Genomic DNA, 16520 nt, shown 5'->3' on the forward strand with positions numbered 1-16520 from the left:
AACGAGGGTTTTTAAGAGTATTTTAGGTTATCACCCAGAGATGTGCCCTGAGGCAGGGTGGTGATTGTGGGCGGCCGGGTGTATGGAGGATGGAAGCAACTGTGGGCAGCTGTTACATATGATGATTTGGGGGCTTCACCCACGAGCAAAAAGCCTCTGTAAGGGTGATTTACAAAGAGTCCTGAAGGCAAGAAGCAGTCGCGTTTGAGGATCCTGGCTTGAATAGAGGGTCTTGAAGTTAGCCTGCATGAGAGAAGGCTGAGGAGAAAAAAACCTGTAAAAGTTTTCGGGGATGAAAAATCTTTTATAGGTAGAAAAAACAGGGCGCAGAAGGGCTTAAGCTGCAGAAAGATGAATTGAGGTGAGATGGTAGAGAATCCCACCGGAACCTAGAAATTCATTGGAATTCAAGTTTCATTGCAGGTTCTAAAAACGGAGTAGGATGTATCCGCGGAAGCGGGGGCTGTCCTCTCCTCCGGACTGGAGGTGGGTGTGAAAAATCCTCCTCCCCGCCTTACCGCGCTGGATGCTGCTCTCTACATTTCGGCGCTCCGCGCTGCCCTGATGGACCATCCGCTATGCGCAGCGCCGGAGCCCGGCGGGGCAGGAGGAGCTCCCAGCATCGCAGCTGGATGACGGCCGGGCCGGGAGGTGGGAGATGAGCGGGGAGGAGCGGGGCGAGAGGCGAAGGCGGCTCCGCAGGCGGTGCCGCGGTACGTGCGCTCCGGAGGGCTCGGAGGGTCCCGTTCCTTTCGCAGCCCGACCCGCGGTCTCCATCGCTCGCGGGGCCGGGAACGGCGTTGCCGTGCACGGATATAAATCCAGAACCCCCGCAGACGGACGCCCTGCGGGGACCGGCGCTGCTCCGCGTCTCCCTGGGGCGGCGGTGCGCGGGCTGAGCCCGCAATGCGGGCGGTGAGACGGGGCGTGCGGCGATGCTCCGCACGGAGCGCGGCCAGGGCGGTCAAAGCTGGGCAGAAGCCGCGCTCCGTCCTGCGTGCGCAGCTGCGGCCATCGGGGTTAGCGGGAACGTGGGTCGGAGCTGAGCGTGCAGCTCGCAGGATGCTGAGTTTCCCGAGGAAAGCTTGGAATCGCAGAGCGGTGATGGTGCTGTTTGTGAGCCGGTGCTTTTCGTGGGCGTTAGAACCCGAGCAATTAAGAAGCAGGCAGCGGATGCGTGACAGCCCGACCCTAAGGAGTCTGTGTTTACGTGCGCTGTGTTTACGTGCGCTGTGTTTACATGCACGCAGAGGCTGCGACGCGATGGGACTTTGGCGGAGTTTGACCCCACCACGTGTTGCCTGGTCTCCACTGCGTTGTGTTGCATTAACAGCGTGCTGATAATGAAGGCTGCTTAATGAGAGGTGAGCTGCGTGGCTTGCAGGCAGTGGGCATGCTGGAGAGAGAAGGGCTGTGAGGCACAGGTGTGCTTTGGCAGATCTAAAATGATGCCTTCCAGATGCTGTTTTTTAAATATCTTACCGAGGGGAGCTTGAGCTTTCACATTGTGCCTCATGTGAACAGCTGCTGGCCACAAAGGTTTTGTCAGTCCGGAGGAAATGCAGATCTTTATGGAGAAGCCTGAGTTTCTGCCATCAGCAGGATGAAGAAGGACACTGCTCACTGAGCAGGGGCATCCGCGACACTGCGTGCTCTGCTTTGTTGAGAACTGGGATGATTGAACCTGATGATCTTGAAGGTTTTTTCCAAACCTAAACAGTTCTGTGACGCCTGGCTACTCTGCAAGCTGCGCGCATGCTTCTCGACATAAGAAAGCTGCAAAGCAAGATAGGGTGACATCCTCCTGGAGGCTGGGTTACACACTGCTGCAGAAGCAAGTGGCTTAGCCAAGGTGACCTTCAACCATGACTGAGCTCGTGGTGGCTTAACAGCGTATTGCTAGGGAGGGCAGCTAAACCAGCTTGCACTGAACCAGAATCTGAGTTCAGATGTGAATCACAGCATCAAGGACTTTGCTGCTACCGGGTAGATGAAGTGGATGTAGAAGACAGTTGTTTTATTCTGGTCAAAAGAGGGGATCATCTTGCAGCCCAGTTCCCATCCTGGCTTTTGGAGGAGGAACCTGAGCAGCTGTACGGTCCTGTGAATTCTTCTAAGACCAAATTATGGAAATGTTAGATGGCTAGGCAACTCTGGAACTTGCTTGTCTATCATCCTCCTCTGAGCAGGCCCAAAGCTGTTGCTGTCCTGACAGTGGGGGGGGTTGGAGGGCACAAGGAGGAGGGGGAAGGGGAACAGAGCTGGGGTTCCAACCACAACACCTTCCCTCTCCAGGATGAAGAATGTCTGGGTCTCTCATCTTCTCCTCATACAGTCTGCTTTTCTCCACGCTCATCCTGACAGCTCTATACCCTTTCAGCTCACCAAGACCTCTGTTACGCTGCGGGCATCAGACTGGATGCAGAATACAGATGCAGCTCTGCTGGTGCTCACTGAAGGGAACGACCTCTGTGGACCTCTTGGCTGTGCAGCAGTACAGACAGCCAGTGTGGGCATGGTCCCCTGCAGGATCAGCAGGCACCCTGCTCGGGTCTGCCCAAGAAGGGATGCTGGCTCCAGGTGTGATGCTTGTACGTTGCACTGCATCCCCGTGACAGCACACCTGCAGCATTTAGCAGCTATCCGTGGGCTGCAAAACCAGCTTTTTGGGTGGCTGCAGTCCTTCACAAGAGCAGCGGCAGAGGTGTTGGTTGAGTCTGGTTTGTGTTTCCTATGCAGTAATGATAAATCCCTGGTGTGGGTCAGGGAGAGCTGCCCCGGGTTTGTGCTGGGAGATGAGCTGCCTGCTGGCACAGCCACGAGTGAGGCATCATTCCCTAGCCCCAGGTGCTGAGTGTCAGGAATGTGGGGACTGCAGCCGTGCCAGGGGAGGCTGAGCATCCGAGCAGATGACGGCTCTAAATTTAAGGGCTTGCCGTCGAGCCACGTATGTGTTAATGTGCCCTTTTGTGGCCAAGCTAAAGATAATTCTCCTATCTGGAACAACAGCTGCCCTAGGAGTTGTGTAGAGAAACCGCCCTGCTAAGGAAAACTTGCTTTAAATAAGTTCAGTATCTTCTGCAGGTCTGAGTCAGAAAGTGGCCGGGGGGCTCCAGAGGGAGCACTGCCACTGCCCAAAGGGTGGGTGTTGTTGGGGGGCAGCTGTGCTGTGTTCCCACAGAGGTGGCTCAGACTGTGAGTCCACAGGACGAGGTGCATCCGGCAGCGTGGAAAATGGGCAGGGGGCTCCTGAGCAATCTGTGCTCTGGTGATAACCACGCTTAGAGCATAAATCTTGTGCAACTCTGTGATAGCCAGCACTCCCTCGCCAGCAGGGCTGCCGGGTCATGTTTCATGCAGGCAGTGCTATGCTCTGTGTTTGCATTTCAGGTCCTGCTTCAGCACAGGAGTGAGATTTGCCAGACTGCTCTACGATGTCTTACAGAAAGGAGCTAGAGAAATACCGGGACCTGGATGAGGACAAGATCCTCGGAACTCTGACGGAGGAGGAGCTCAGGAAGTTGGAGAATGAACTGGAAGAGCTGGATCCTGATGTAAGTTGCTTTTAAACGAGACCTGTTCAGTGGTAAATCCCATCTAGCTGTGGGCAGATGAGCTGTGCTAGTGACCTGTTCTGCGACCGAATCCTTTGCAGAGCCTGCACTTGGTGCAAGGATGGAGGAGGCTGGCCCTAGAAAAGCAGAAGCAGCTGTGCCACCACTGTGTATGGGGCTTTGTTTTGTGCTGTTCCCCTGCCTGTTCCCAGCATGCACACTTCAGTGTGACAGCACTGTACCGATTTCTGGCTCAGCAATTAATGGCCAGACTGTTGGAAAACTTGCCTGTTGTTGCACGGTTGTTGCTTTGCAGCATTTTTTGCAGTGTGGCGTTGGCTGCTTGGGCTTCTCACCGTCCTGACACCCTTGTATTTTGGGAAGATCTGCCTCGATACATGGGAAACCTGCAGAAGCTGCACAGTCACCTTGGAGGGGGCATTTGAGTTTTGTGGGCTGGGTTTTGTTTTCAGAGCAGACTCCAGGTGGTCGATACGTCCCTGCACATGGGCAGAAAAGCAAACCCTGAAGTTCTGCAGGATGGGCCATTTGCTTTATCTCTTCTCGACTTTGGCAAGAGCTGCACGAATACACACAATGGACATCATAATGCCAAGCAGCTAAAGCCTTTTGGATGCAGAGCTGTCCTGTGCCCATGGCAGGGGATGTGCAGAGCCAGCTGGCGGGCTGCTGGCTTATGGCAGCACCAGGTGATGAGGCTGGGCACCGCCGAGTGAGAAATTGCTGCTGTGATGTGCAGTAGTGTTGCTGGGGGAAACGATGGGTAGCGCTGGTTGCATCATCACTATTTTTAATTGCAAATGTCAACACGGAAGAATAATTAAAGGGAGTCAGGCTGTCTTTTAGGATTATGCGTGTGTGCTGGTAGGCTCACCTGGCACGGCACAAAGCTTGAGAAGCTGTGCCTGATCAGCACCAGGATGTACCTAATTGTTTCCTATTAGTTCTGTGCAGGATTTTCACTGCAATAGGTTTAAATTGAAGTCAGTTGTGTAGGTGGGCGCAGAAAATTGAGCATCTTGTTGAAAATCACCTTGGATGTCTTAAAAAATAAGTGGCGACTCCTCTCCGGCAAAGCTTTAAAGAACGTGCTTAGTGCCAAATCTGGGAACAGTCTTACTTATTGCATTAAGGCTGTTCTATATTTAAATATAAGCAGGTGCTTACGTGCCTTATGTGTCAGGCACAAAGCAACTTCCCATGGTGGCCCATGCAGCTGAATAATGAGGAGGCAGCCTGGAAAGAGGGCTGAGGCTCTTGGGGCTTTATTCTACGGTGGAACTGCGTGCATAGCCTTTCTGGTGTGACCATCTGTGCCATGCCTTGCCTGTAGTTGTGTGAAGGGTCACAAGTGGCTAAAGAGAGCGCTGCAGCTCCATTCCTCTGCGTGACAGATGTGGGGGTTTGCCTGAGCTGATCCTTATGGGACATGAGGACGTGATCCTCACGGGCATGCACAGCCTCCACCTCCATGTGAGTGCTGGCACATGAGCAGGCACAGAGAAGCCACGCTGAGCTTAGAAGGCAGTAAGCATGTGGGAGGAGGGCAGGAGGAGGGAGCCCCTGGAGAAAAGGTGGTAGTTGCTGTTGTAGAGGAGCATCCACTTGTCAGCATGGAGATCTTGCAGTGGAGCTGGAGTTTGAAATTCCATACTGAAGTCTTCAGTGGGATGGGAGTCAGCAGGGCAGGATGGAGAGAGCCTGTAGTGCGAGGAGAAGCAAAGCGTGCAATGGTGCAGAAGAAGAAATGTGGCACGAGGAGGGAAGTAGAGAAGGGCAGGAGTATGATGGACCTGGCCTGCAGGGATAATCCGTGTTCCTCCCTTCTGTGCACAGAATGCATTGCTGCCAGCAGGGCTCCGGCAGAGGGATCAGACGCAAAAACCACCAACCGGCCCGTTCAAAAGGGAAGAACTCATGGCCCACCTAGAGCAGCAGGCAAAAGACATTAAGGACAGAGAGGACTTGGTGCCTTTCACTGGTGAAAAGAGAGGTATGGTCATCCACTGCGTTGTGGTGAAGGCAGGATGGGTGGGAAGCCTGCAGAGCATGCACAGCAGGACCCTCCTCCTGCAGGTGCTGCTCTGCCTTCCAGCACTGCTGCTCGTGCTGCATCCTTGCACCCTGGTGCAGAGGAGCAGCACAGCTCCGCTCAGATGCGATGATCCTGATGATTTCTTTCTGGTCTTCATCATGTCACAACAGTCCCAGCCTTGTTTTCTGGTCTCCCACAACTTGCATGCCTCTGCTTCCTGCACCCTCCCTGCAGCAGCACCACCTCCTTGGCTCAGGGTGCGACCCTGCACGTAGCAGGGGGTTGAAACTAGATGTGATTTTTGAGGTCCTTTTCAACCTACAGAATGGGCTGAAATGGCATCCTATGATCGAATGACGTGCTGCGATTCTGTGAACACGTGGTGAGCCTCCCCTGAAGCTGCCCTCTAATCGCTACCCCTGCTAGTCGTGCTGCAGAGCACAGAGCTGCTCCATTGCCAGGCACAGCACCGGCTCTGCTGGCCCCGCTTCCTGCGTGGTACAGCATGGCCAAGACAGCAAGCTTCCTGAAACTAAACCCTGATAGTTACAGTGAAAGGAGCTGGCAGAGCTGAGCTTGCCCGCTTGCCTGCACAACTGACCTGATAGCACGTGCAGTCTGCAAGCTGCCAGGATGCTCTCAGCCCTTGCTGCCACCCTGGGATGCATGGGCGCACAGCCTGCAGCTTTGCCCCCTGTGGGGACAACGGTGCAGGGGAGGAGATGAGCCATTTCCCTGCTTATTGCAACCCCCATCTCGCCACAGGAGAGCCCTCCGTGCAGCTGCTCCTTTCCTGGGGCTAAATTTAGCTCCTCTGTGCTTGCACACCCCTGCAAACAGGATCTTTGTTTCTCCCCTCCGTTCTCTGGCTCTGGTTTCAGAGAGGAGATGAAAATAGCTCTGGCTGGCATGCCAGGCCTTGCACTTGCTATCTGTGCAGCGATGCTGAGCTCTGAAGGGAGGGCTGGTAAGGCCCTGCCCCACTGCTCATGCCTTCCCAGAGCCTTCTGACCACAGGAAGGGTCCCACATGCCCACTGTCAGGGCAAATCCCAAGGGCTGCAAAGGGAGAGTGCCCTCTTTTCTCCTTGGGGCAGTGGAAGGGCAGTTTGATGGGTGACGCAGCCTTCAAAGAAGTGAAGTTTCCAGGTCAGGCTGTGCTTTCTGAGTGCTGTGCGTCAGAGTCATGCTCCTGTACAAAGTGCCACTCGGCTGTTGCAGACACAGCTGTTAAAAGCATCCAGCTCCAGCAGGGGAGGTGCACGCAGGGTGTGTTCTGGCACCTTGAAGTGGGTCTGTGCCAGCTGCAGCCTGATGGGAAGCTCTCTTACCCCCCCTTCCTCAGCAGGACCAAGGGGTGGGGAGAGGAGGGAAATGTGATGGAAAAAGGCTCAAGGACTGAGATAAGAGCAGGGAGATCACTCACCAATTACGGCCACGGGCCAAACGTGATTTATTGCCTGCTGCTGAGAGACGAGAGCAGCGAGATCCGAAAGCAAACTAAAACCACCTCCCTCCCAATTCTCCTCTTCCCCCAAGCAGCATGAGGGCTTCAGTCAGTGCCTAACGCTTCCTCTCTGCTGCTCCTCCATAGTCACTCTCTCCTAGGTCTGTCTGTCCCCATTGCCTTTTACACCATGCAATTCTTACCCCACACGCTGGCAGGAGCAGCAAAACACAGCCCTGCAGCTGTGGGACAGGTGCTGCAGCTATGCTGAGTGTGACCTCACTTTGCATTTATAGGAAAAGCTTGGATCCCCAAGCAGAAGCCAATGGATCCTGTTCTGGAAAGTGTGACCCTGGAGCCGGAGCTGGAGGAAGCCCTTGCTAATGCCTCCGATGCGGAGCTCTGTGACATTGCTGGTAAAACAGTTACATGTGAATTGGGGGTTGAGTTATTTTGCCGCTGTCTGATCTTTTTTTATGGGAGCTCAGCTATTGAGCTCTTAGCTGATTGTGTAAATGTCACCAGTTTTGACAGGATTTAGTTCTTTGTTAAAAAGGAAACGTGTATTTAAAGTTACTCTCAGTCCCACGTCCCGATGTGATTCATGAGGAGCACAGACCAACGCTGAGCAGGGAGGAGCAGAGCTTATCCCTGGCCTGCTGGTTTCTCCCTTCTCTCCACCAAGCCTCACAAAATTTTGCATGCTTTGCTGTGAGGCAGCTGGGATAACCCCACCACTGAGATATCTTCCGTGCTCTGGTGTCATTTCTGCACTGGGGCTTTCCATATGCATGCCCTGACTGAGCCCTACTTCTCTTTGTTTTGCTTTTCCACGGTGCTCCTAACGTCCCTGCTCAGTTTTTCTGAGTGCCAGACCTCCAAGGCATTTATTTTCACAGAGAAATACTGCCTGGGGCACCCATTTCTGCACTTCTGGGGAGAAGATGCTTGAAGTGGCAGTGGGAATGGTATGATACAAGCTGTGCTGAAGGCTCAGTATTGGCAGTGCTGCTTTTCCAAGTTTGCTAAGACTGTGAGAAAGCTCCTGCCTATCTTGCAGGGCTCATTGTCAGCCAGGATGCATTGGCTCCTGTCCTTGGCAAGCCCAGTGGGGGGATAGTCCTTGTGGGTGGCTCCTGACAAGCCTTGGATGGGATCCTGTGCCTTTGGTGTGTTGGAGAAGGCAGAAGAGGGAGGATATCTTTTGGTTTGAGTGCCTTTGAGCAAGACACAGTGAATGCCACACCACAGTGCCGTGTCACCTGCTGGTGTAAACTCCAGCCCTGCATGCCTGTGCATGGCTGTGATAGCCAACCCTTTCCCTGCCTGCAGCCTCGATCTCGCAGTGCTGGTGGGCAGAGGGGCTGCGTTTTCAGACCAACAATGCGTGCAAGTGCTGAGCCTGCAAATAAAATGGCTTTTTCCTAGCAGTTGGGCGCCCTGGAAAATTTGGGCACCTGGCAGAGAAAACAAACACTCCAAGTTGCCATCCTCAGCTGAACCGCCATCTGTGAGTCAAGCTGCACTGCCATGAACAAGAGAGCATTTGAGCCCTGCTGTGTGTCTGTGACAGCTGGGGGCTCGGTCCCACCTCCTCCATACGTTGTTCTGTGCCTGGACAGAGAAATGCATTGTGCTGCTGACTCTGTTTTGGGCTGCACAGGCATGTCAGCCTTCTGGCTTTGGAGCCTGCAACAGATTTTGTTCTCCTTGTATTTTATCTCTAGCCATCCTTGGCATGCACACCTTGATGAGTAACCAGCAGTACTACGAGGCACTGGGTAGCAGCACCATCGTGAACAAAGAAGGACTTAACAGTAAGTGATCCAGCATGCCTTGCAGGCTGCAGCATTTGCCTGCCAGCTTGGATGCAGAGGTGAAGTGGGAATTATTTTTAGGCTGAGGGTTGGGTTTTTACTTTCACTGGACTCCTGACAGCCCTGCCAGGCTCTTGTGTGTGAGCAAAGGCCCTCTCTTTGGCTGGAGCACAGTTGCTACAGCTGTCCAGCCTTGGGTTGGTGACGTTTCCTTTGCAGTCTGCCATCTCCTGGAGTTTGCCAGAGAATCTCTGGCTCTTCTGGGGGGGTGGAGTGGTTGCCCCCAACCAGGGGAGACGCATAAGTGGAAGTGCTTCCTCCCAGAGTCTGTTCAGCAGCTCCCTTGGGGAGGTCAGCTGGAAGGTTAGTCCATGTTGAGCAGAAAAGGTATCTCTTGGGAAGGCATTCCAGCCAGAATGGTTTCTTCATGTCAGAAGTAAAGCACATCACTTGCAAGAGGAAGCAAAAAATATTTCTTCGCGTTCAGTCTTTCCTTCCAAATCGTGGCCAGTAGGGGAGGACAGGAACTGCTCAGAGGAATGGTGGTGGTGGTCTCACAGAGCAAACTGCTAGGAAAAGGGTGCTGCATTGGCTGATGGAGCAGTGCTGTGGCTGTCCCTTCTTTGCCATCTCCTTGTGCATCTTAACATGGGTCTGCTCTCAGATGGGTGTTTGAAGAGTGTGTAGGATCAAGTATCCTAGAATAGGCTTTGGTTGGAAAGGACCTTAAAGCCCATGCAGTTGCCACCCCCTGTCTGATTGCTGGTGCAGCCTCTGCTGCATCTTTGCTCTGTTCCCACCAGCACTCCTCAGCCCTGGCCTCATCCAGGAGGGTGCACAGCCCACATGGGTGGCACACCTGCTGTCACCTGGCTCTGGTCCCCAGGAGCACTTGGCAGCAGACACCAACCATCCCAAACTGGTTGTCTCCAGTGCCAGGCAGCATCCCTGGATGCACATGAGTGTCTGCAAGGCTAGTAAATGCTTGTGCAGTCTTTCATCTCATGTCTGCTGCTCAGGTCGTGTTTCTCTCTTCCACTGTTGCTCTTCAAAGAAGAGAAATGCACCTAAAGAGGACATGCCATTACCCTAGGGGCTTACATTTTCCCTTTCTTGCTTTTCACTTGCAGGTGTGATAAAGCCCACAAAGTACAAACCAGTTCCTGATGAGGAGCCAAACTCGACGGACGTGGAAGAAACCCTGAAACGAATACAGAACAATGACCCTGATCTTGAGGAGGTCAACCTTAACAATATTATGGTATGTGCACCTGCCTGCTCTTCTCTCTAACAACACAACACATTTGGTATGCAGAGGGCAAAGACCAAGCTGCATGGGGCAATACCATAATCCTGCACTTGGCCAGAAGAGAAACCCCAGTGCTTCCCACTTTATGGGCAGGGGGAATTGGTGTCTGCTGTGGGATAATGATGAGGAGCTGAGCTGCACTGGGGGCAGGTGCAGAAAGCTGCCTCCAGCCTGTCTGGTTTCAAGCGTCCTGGGTTCTTTTAATGGTTTAGTCACCTGACACCACAGAGCATACCAGTTCTTCCAGGTATCCTCCATCATTTGGTAGAGGTAAGGTAGAGACAATTTTCTGCAAGGCAAAGTGGTGGAAGGAAAATGGTTTTGTAATCTTGATGCTTGCCATGAAAGTAAGAACTGTGTAACACAGTCCATCTCCCACCTGTCCCTTCTTTGGGACTCTACTTCTTGCAGAAAGCAGGCCAGGGCACAGCACCACTCCTTGTGTGACTCCTGGGCACATATGTATACAGGTAGAATGTATATGTACATTATATATGTACATTCTGACTTGACTACCCCCAGCCCATGGGGTTTGCTGAAGTCGTGATGCATTCAAGTGGCAGGAATGTGCATATCGAGAGCATCTGTGTGTGCAGTGTGCACCTTTCTGTAATGAAAAGGTTTTTACTTTTGCTTATTCAGTTCAGGCTAGTAACCATGAATATCTGGGAGGATGCCAGCCTTGGGTTCTGGTAGGAAGACAAATGATATTGGTGTTAGATCTATGGTTCTGGGACAGTTTATAAAACTGGGCAGTGATGGTGAAGGAGATGATAAGCTGCTGACTGCAAATGGCTTTGACTGTGGATGACAGCAAATGGTGGGATCCAACCAACCAACGCGTGAAGCTACAGCTTAACATTTTAAACCAGTGAAAATTCTGAAAAGGGTACCTGAAATGCTAATAAAGCAAAAACTGCTGATTGTGGATGAATTGAGAATAAGCAGCATGGATTTCCTTTCTGTTCTGGGACCTACCATGGCAAATGTTAGTCTGAAGCATGTTTTATGGCCACATTTATGTTGCTTTGTAGCAGTCAGAAGCGATTGTAGTTTGCACTAGAGGGAAATCAGTTCAGATCTTTCTGGTTCAGGCCCCAAAGTTGGAAAGTTTCTGGAACGTAGTCTGGATGTTGCTCAGTGTGTCGTTCATCTAGAAAGCATAGGAGCAGTGCTGCATGGGCTTATGCATCCTAGCTATGTACGTCTCCATGAGTCTCAGTTCACGTATATCTAAGTTTCTGGAGAGTTAAACAGCGAAGAAACTGCATCTTCAAACTAAGGCAGGGTGGGAAACAGGATAGAGACATTACCACACTCCTTAGGCCATGCAATTATAGCAAGAGAGCTTATAAAAGCACTCATCAATCCCTTCCTAAATTTCTTCTAGCGAGTTGATCTCAGCGAGAATTATGGAATATAGTTTAAACGTACTGCATACCTTTCATGACCTGACACAGGTCCTCTGTGTTCCTTTCCACAGAATATTCCCATACCAACTTTAAAAGCCTGTGCTGAAGCACTGAAGACTAACACTTATGTGAAGAAGTTGAGCATAGTTGGAACGAGGAGCAACGATCCCGTTGCTTTTGTAAGTACGGTGCCACGCTGTGCTGGCTGCTCGTGGCAGAGCTGCAGCAGGGCTTCCTCTTGGACAAGGTGTTTGGTTGTAGTGTCACATGGAGGGCAGGTTGAAGGGATGGACAAGAAGCTGTCACAGGTGGGGGCTGTCCTTTTTTGGGGTGGGTCTGAACATTTCTGCATAGAAGGCATTGCTGTGGCCTTCAGCACGCTCAGGTTCAAGAATCCCTTCAGGATTAGAGGGAATCCCCTTCGTCTTTCACAGAACTCTCCCTTGTGGTGGCAGTGACACCACAGAGCATACCAGCTCTTCCAGGTATCCTCCAGGGAAGAGGGGAGCCAACCCCAGCTGCTCCAGAGCACTCTGACCCTGCCTGTGTCGTGCCAGCTCTTCCCAACCGCTTCTGCCTGCAGGCACTGGCAGAAATGCTGAAGGTCAATAACACGCTGAAGAGCCTGAATGTGGAGTCAAACTTTATCTCTGGGTCTGGCATCCTGGCTCTTGTTGAAGCACTCCAGAGTAACACATCCCTCATAGAGCTCCGAATCGACAACCAGGTAAAGCACGAAGGAGCAGAAGCTCTGGTCAAGTGACAGCATCCTGCTAGCAGGAGGTCGAGTCGTTGCTCAGAGGGGAGGGTGACCGCCTTCTGCTGCTGCCAGTTTGTTTTGGGGGAGGTTTTAGCTCCTCATTTGTGCTGCTGCTGCCTTCAGCAGTTAACAAAGCAGGTTTCTGCATTCCCAATGCTGCCCTGGAAGTGCAGTGATGCACCTGCCCAACGTCATGCTGGGCTCTGAGCATTTAGTTTAGCTGGAAGCCTAATTAATGGCAGTTGATCAGTAAAACTGAAATGTTTGCTGAAGTGCAGGAAAAGAGCAGGTACAGATCAAGAGGGCTGTGGAGTGCACAGTGGTGTTGATGTCTTGGCAAATTTGTCTTCTGCAGAAATGTAGGGGGTGGAGATAGAGCTCTTGGTTGGGTGACCGTGAGATCAAAATGATGGGATCCCTAAGTACCTCTTAGCTGCAGGTCTGTTCAACAAATACAGTCTTTGGGCAGAACCTGAATGTGTCTGCTGGACACGAGCTGGACCAGTTGGTTGTACCAGACCAGGCCAGCAGGTGTCCAGCAGCTCCAAGTCAGAAATGCCAAATGGATCAACAGGTCCATAAAAGGGAAGGAGTAAGACAGCAGATATAACTGCTCATTCTGAGCCTGAGCAACGTGACAGTGACTGGGAGTCTCCAGGCAGAGTGGACAAAAATGTGTGCAAGTTTCTCATGGAATGGCCAGGGTTGGAAAAGACCTCAAAGATGATGAATCTCCAACCTTCCTGCCACGTGCAGGGCCACCAACCTCCACATTTCATAGCAGCCCAGGCTGCCCAGGGCCCCATCCAACCTGGCCTTGAACACCTCCAGGGATGGACGGGGCATCCACAAAGTTTCCTATAAAATATGTGAACTCTCCTAGTAGGGGTACTAGCAATAGTAAGGGAGAAGCAGAACTATCTGGTCCATCCCCTGGCCAGCTGGTGGCAGCTGAAGGCTGTGGTGAAGAGGAACTCGCAGCATTTGTGCAGCAGGAATGGAAGCACGTCTGTCCTCACTTGCTTTTCTGTTTTCTGTTTTCAAAAGAGCCAGCCTTTGGGTAACAACGTAGAAATGGAAATTGCGAACATGCTGGAAAAAAACACCACCCTGCTGAAGTTTGGCTACCATTTCACTCAGCAAGGTCCCCGGCTCCGAGCATCCAATGCCATGATGAATAACAATGACCTAGGTGAGTGGGCTTGGCTGCAAGCCCTGCAGCTACTGTGGGCAATCCCTTGTGGGAGGAGGACAGCCACTCACTTGAAGGCTCCGCTGGGTGTATATTTGAGTCAGATACCACCTTCCCAGGAGCCTGATGATTCCTTGATCCTTAAGGAGGAACAGCCTCCACCTGCCAGTTCCCAGATGCCACAGGACCCGTTCATGGTTGCTATTGGCAAGGCAATGGAATGTGCTCTTAACCTGGAGATGCTGTGCAGCCTGAAATCATGGATAAGAGTGCTTCTGGACGTAACAATGGATCTTGTTGGGAAGGAGCGAGAGCTGTAAATGTGCCTCGGTAATGATGTCTGTGATACAGCAGTGCTTGTGATTCCTGCCAACTGCTTGTCTTCCTCCAATTTCATTTCCACTTCAAGTAGATGACACTTAGTAGATAATAGAGTTGCATTTGGAACACAGTGGGTTTTGACCCATTCTCCTCCATAAAGCTAAGTATTTCTAGGGAGAGGTGGCTTTCAGTTCTATTAATACTCTCAATGAAGTGATGGGAACTGCTTGCGAAGCAAAACAGGGGTAAGTCTGAAAAGTGCTGCTTAAGCTAATGCATGTGACAGAAGGTTGCCATTGCCTGGCTACTGGCTGCCATAGAGCACTGGATATCTGTGCAGCAGGTCAAGATTGGAAGTGCCAGCCCAGGTGGGTGGGTGAGGTGTTTAAAGACATAACCACCAAACCCTTCTGAGCAAGTAATAGATATGACAGGGTGGGACAAGCAGAAGTCTGCAGACCAGTTGTTTGGCTCGCATTCTACGAGAAACCCTTCCTTGGAAGTTTGAGCAGTGCCCAGGGACAAAGCCAGTGCCTGCCCTGCTCTAGTGCTAGGGAGATTCAGGAGGTGGGGCCACCTGAGGACAGACCTGATGTAAATACAGCAGTGGTGAAGGAATGGTGAAAACTTAGCACCCTGCATTTTTATCTGCATGTGATTTACCATGTATGGGGGCTTCTGATCCTTTGTGAGTCAACTTCAGCTTGGAAAGCACAACAAGTGCTAAGTGGTTGTCAGATGATAAATGCAGTGTATTTTGTTGGTTTTCACTTTGTTTTAAATAACGAAGCAATCTTGCTTCAGGCAGTACCATGCTCTTAGGAAACATGGCCAGGCACAGACCCATGTCAATTCCTCCCTGACCACACAGAATACTTAATTATTACAGCTCATTGTGTATTTATTCTGCTTTCTGCTGGATTTCTGTTCACTAGAGAGCTCCAGAAAAGGCTTGCCATTTCCTGTCTTCAAGAGCAAGGCTTTTAATAAGCACGAATGCACAATATTCAGCTGGAAGATCTGGATCTAATATTTTAATTGTTCCTGCTTCGAAGGGAAGGAATGTGCAGTTTTGCCTTCCATGTAGCAGTTGTACATTTTGCCTCTGACCATTAAGATCTGCATTTGTGTCTGACTTGGTTCTTGTTTGCAGCTCACATTCATCGGTGTGATGGTCTCTGGCAATAGCTTCTCACACCCTACACCTGGATGATGTATAAGTATAGAAAAACTTTTATTTTCCTCCCTGTCAGCAAAAGCTGTCTCTGCTCCACTCCAGTGCTCTTGCCTACCATCACCTGATGCTGCTGGTGTTCACTCTTGGTTCTCTATTTTCTCTTCTCTAAGATCTGACCCAGCTGTGAAGGTGTTCCATGCTCATGAGCTAACTTCTGCATCCTGTCTATACTATTTTATTCGGTTTGTTTTTCCCTCACATTCATTTCTTGAAAAGTCAGGGATGGAGCTGTCAGAGTAAAACAACTCTAAACACAGATATGAAGCTGCTTTGACTGACTCAATCATGATCAAAGGCCTGAAAACTCAAGTTGTTAGTTAAAAAAATAATAATAATAAAAATCATGTATATATGTATGTATATTTAATTTGAGAAGAGAAGGGAGAAACTAGAAGAAAAAGGAACTATGACATCTATCTCCCGTTGGGAGATAGCCATTATATAGCCAGATATCTATCTCCCAGTTGGGAGATAGCCAGAAGAGATGTTTTAGCCCAAGTCAGATTGCAAAGATAGCTGCATGAGCTATAATTGAAGAATAAGGGAAGAAAGCTTGACAGTAGTTTCTGACCGTAAGAATGAGACAGCAGCCTCAGCCTGCTTTCCTTATCTTTAACCTCTGTAAGGAGGGCCATACCTGCTGCTCGTGCTATAATTTATCTTTCCTGGCAGAAAGTGTCCTTCTTACAGTGACAAAGCCACTCGCATCTTCCCACTGCCATGGCTGACTCCTCTTCCTCTTCTTTTTCAGTGAGGAAGAGAAGACTTGCGGAGTTGAACGGGCCTATTTTTCCCAAGTGCAGAACTGGAGTGTAGCTCCCAACCATGGAGGTCTTTCCCAGCGGGTCTGTGCTACTGTGACAACCTAAAGGCAAAGAAGTGCCTTGAGAGAGTTATTTGTGGTGCCTCGGTCCTGTTTCATGCACTAACAGTTTAAAGTAACTAGTGGCTGTAGTTGAAGATTTTTATCCAGTAGCACTGTTGATGTTTTCTGTAGAGCTGGAAACTATTCATGCCAGTAACCTGCCAATGTTATGCAACCTCAGCTGAGCGTACATCCCGGTGTAAAAGTAACTGCATTAACCTGGGACCTCATTTTTCTATAAACTTTCTGCACAGTGTTTCATAGAGGTAGCATGAGTGAGAGATACAGCTGTTCCACACAAATTACAGAAGTGTTAGAAAAATACTTTATTTTTTTTTTTTCCCAAAACGATCTCAAGTAACTATAGAGTAGCAACTAGTTTAACAAGAAATTCTACTATTCAGAAACGTGGCTAAATTAGATAACTGCAAAGTGTACTTTTTTTTTTTTTTAAACCAACATTTGCTGAGTCAGTTAGATGTGCTGCTTTTCAAACGAATCCCCACGTTTTCTTAGAAAAGATCGATCCTCCCCACAGCCGTGCAGTTAAG

At 50.7% G+C, this 16520-nt stretch overlaps 1 protein-coding gene across 6 annotated transcripts; it reads left to right on the top strand.

Moving 5' to 3' along the window:
- Positions 1-566: 566 nt before the first annotated feature.
- On the top strand, positions 567-16418 carry TMOD1 (tropomodulin 1). Of its 6 annotated transcripts, XM_090132410.1 has the most exons (11): positions 577-713; positions 1251-1364; positions 3391-3554; positions 5412-5568; positions 7353-7472; positions 8784-8873; positions 10004-10134; positions 11666-11773; positions 12178-12321; positions 13402-13546; positions 15856-16418. In XM_090132410.1, the coding sequence occupies exons 3-11, from the start codon at positions 3435-3437 to the stop codon at positions 15918-15920; spliced, it is 1080 nt and encodes a 359-aa protein (XP_089988536.1). In that variant the 5' UTR covers positions 577-713; positions 1251-1364; positions 3391-3434; the 3' UTR covers positions 15921-16418. The 6 variants fall into 6 exon arrangements, with proteins under 6 accessions (XP_089988538.1, XP_089988536.1, XP_089988537.1 ...); XM_090132412.1 differs by lacking the exon at positions 1251-1364 and having other exon boundaries at positions 567-713; XM_090132411.1 differs by lacking the exon at positions 577-713 and having other exon boundaries at positions 1090-1364.
- The last annotated feature ends 102 nt before the right edge of the window (positions 16419-16520 follow it).

The sequence above is a fragment of the Phasianus colchicus genome, chromosome Z (assembly GCF_987193195.1).
Source record: "Phasianus colchicus chromosome Z, bPhaCol1.hap1.1, whole genome shotgun sequence".
Taxonomy (NCBI): Eukaryota; Metazoa; Chordata; class Aves; order Galliformes; family Phasianidae; genus Phasianus; species Phasianus colchicus.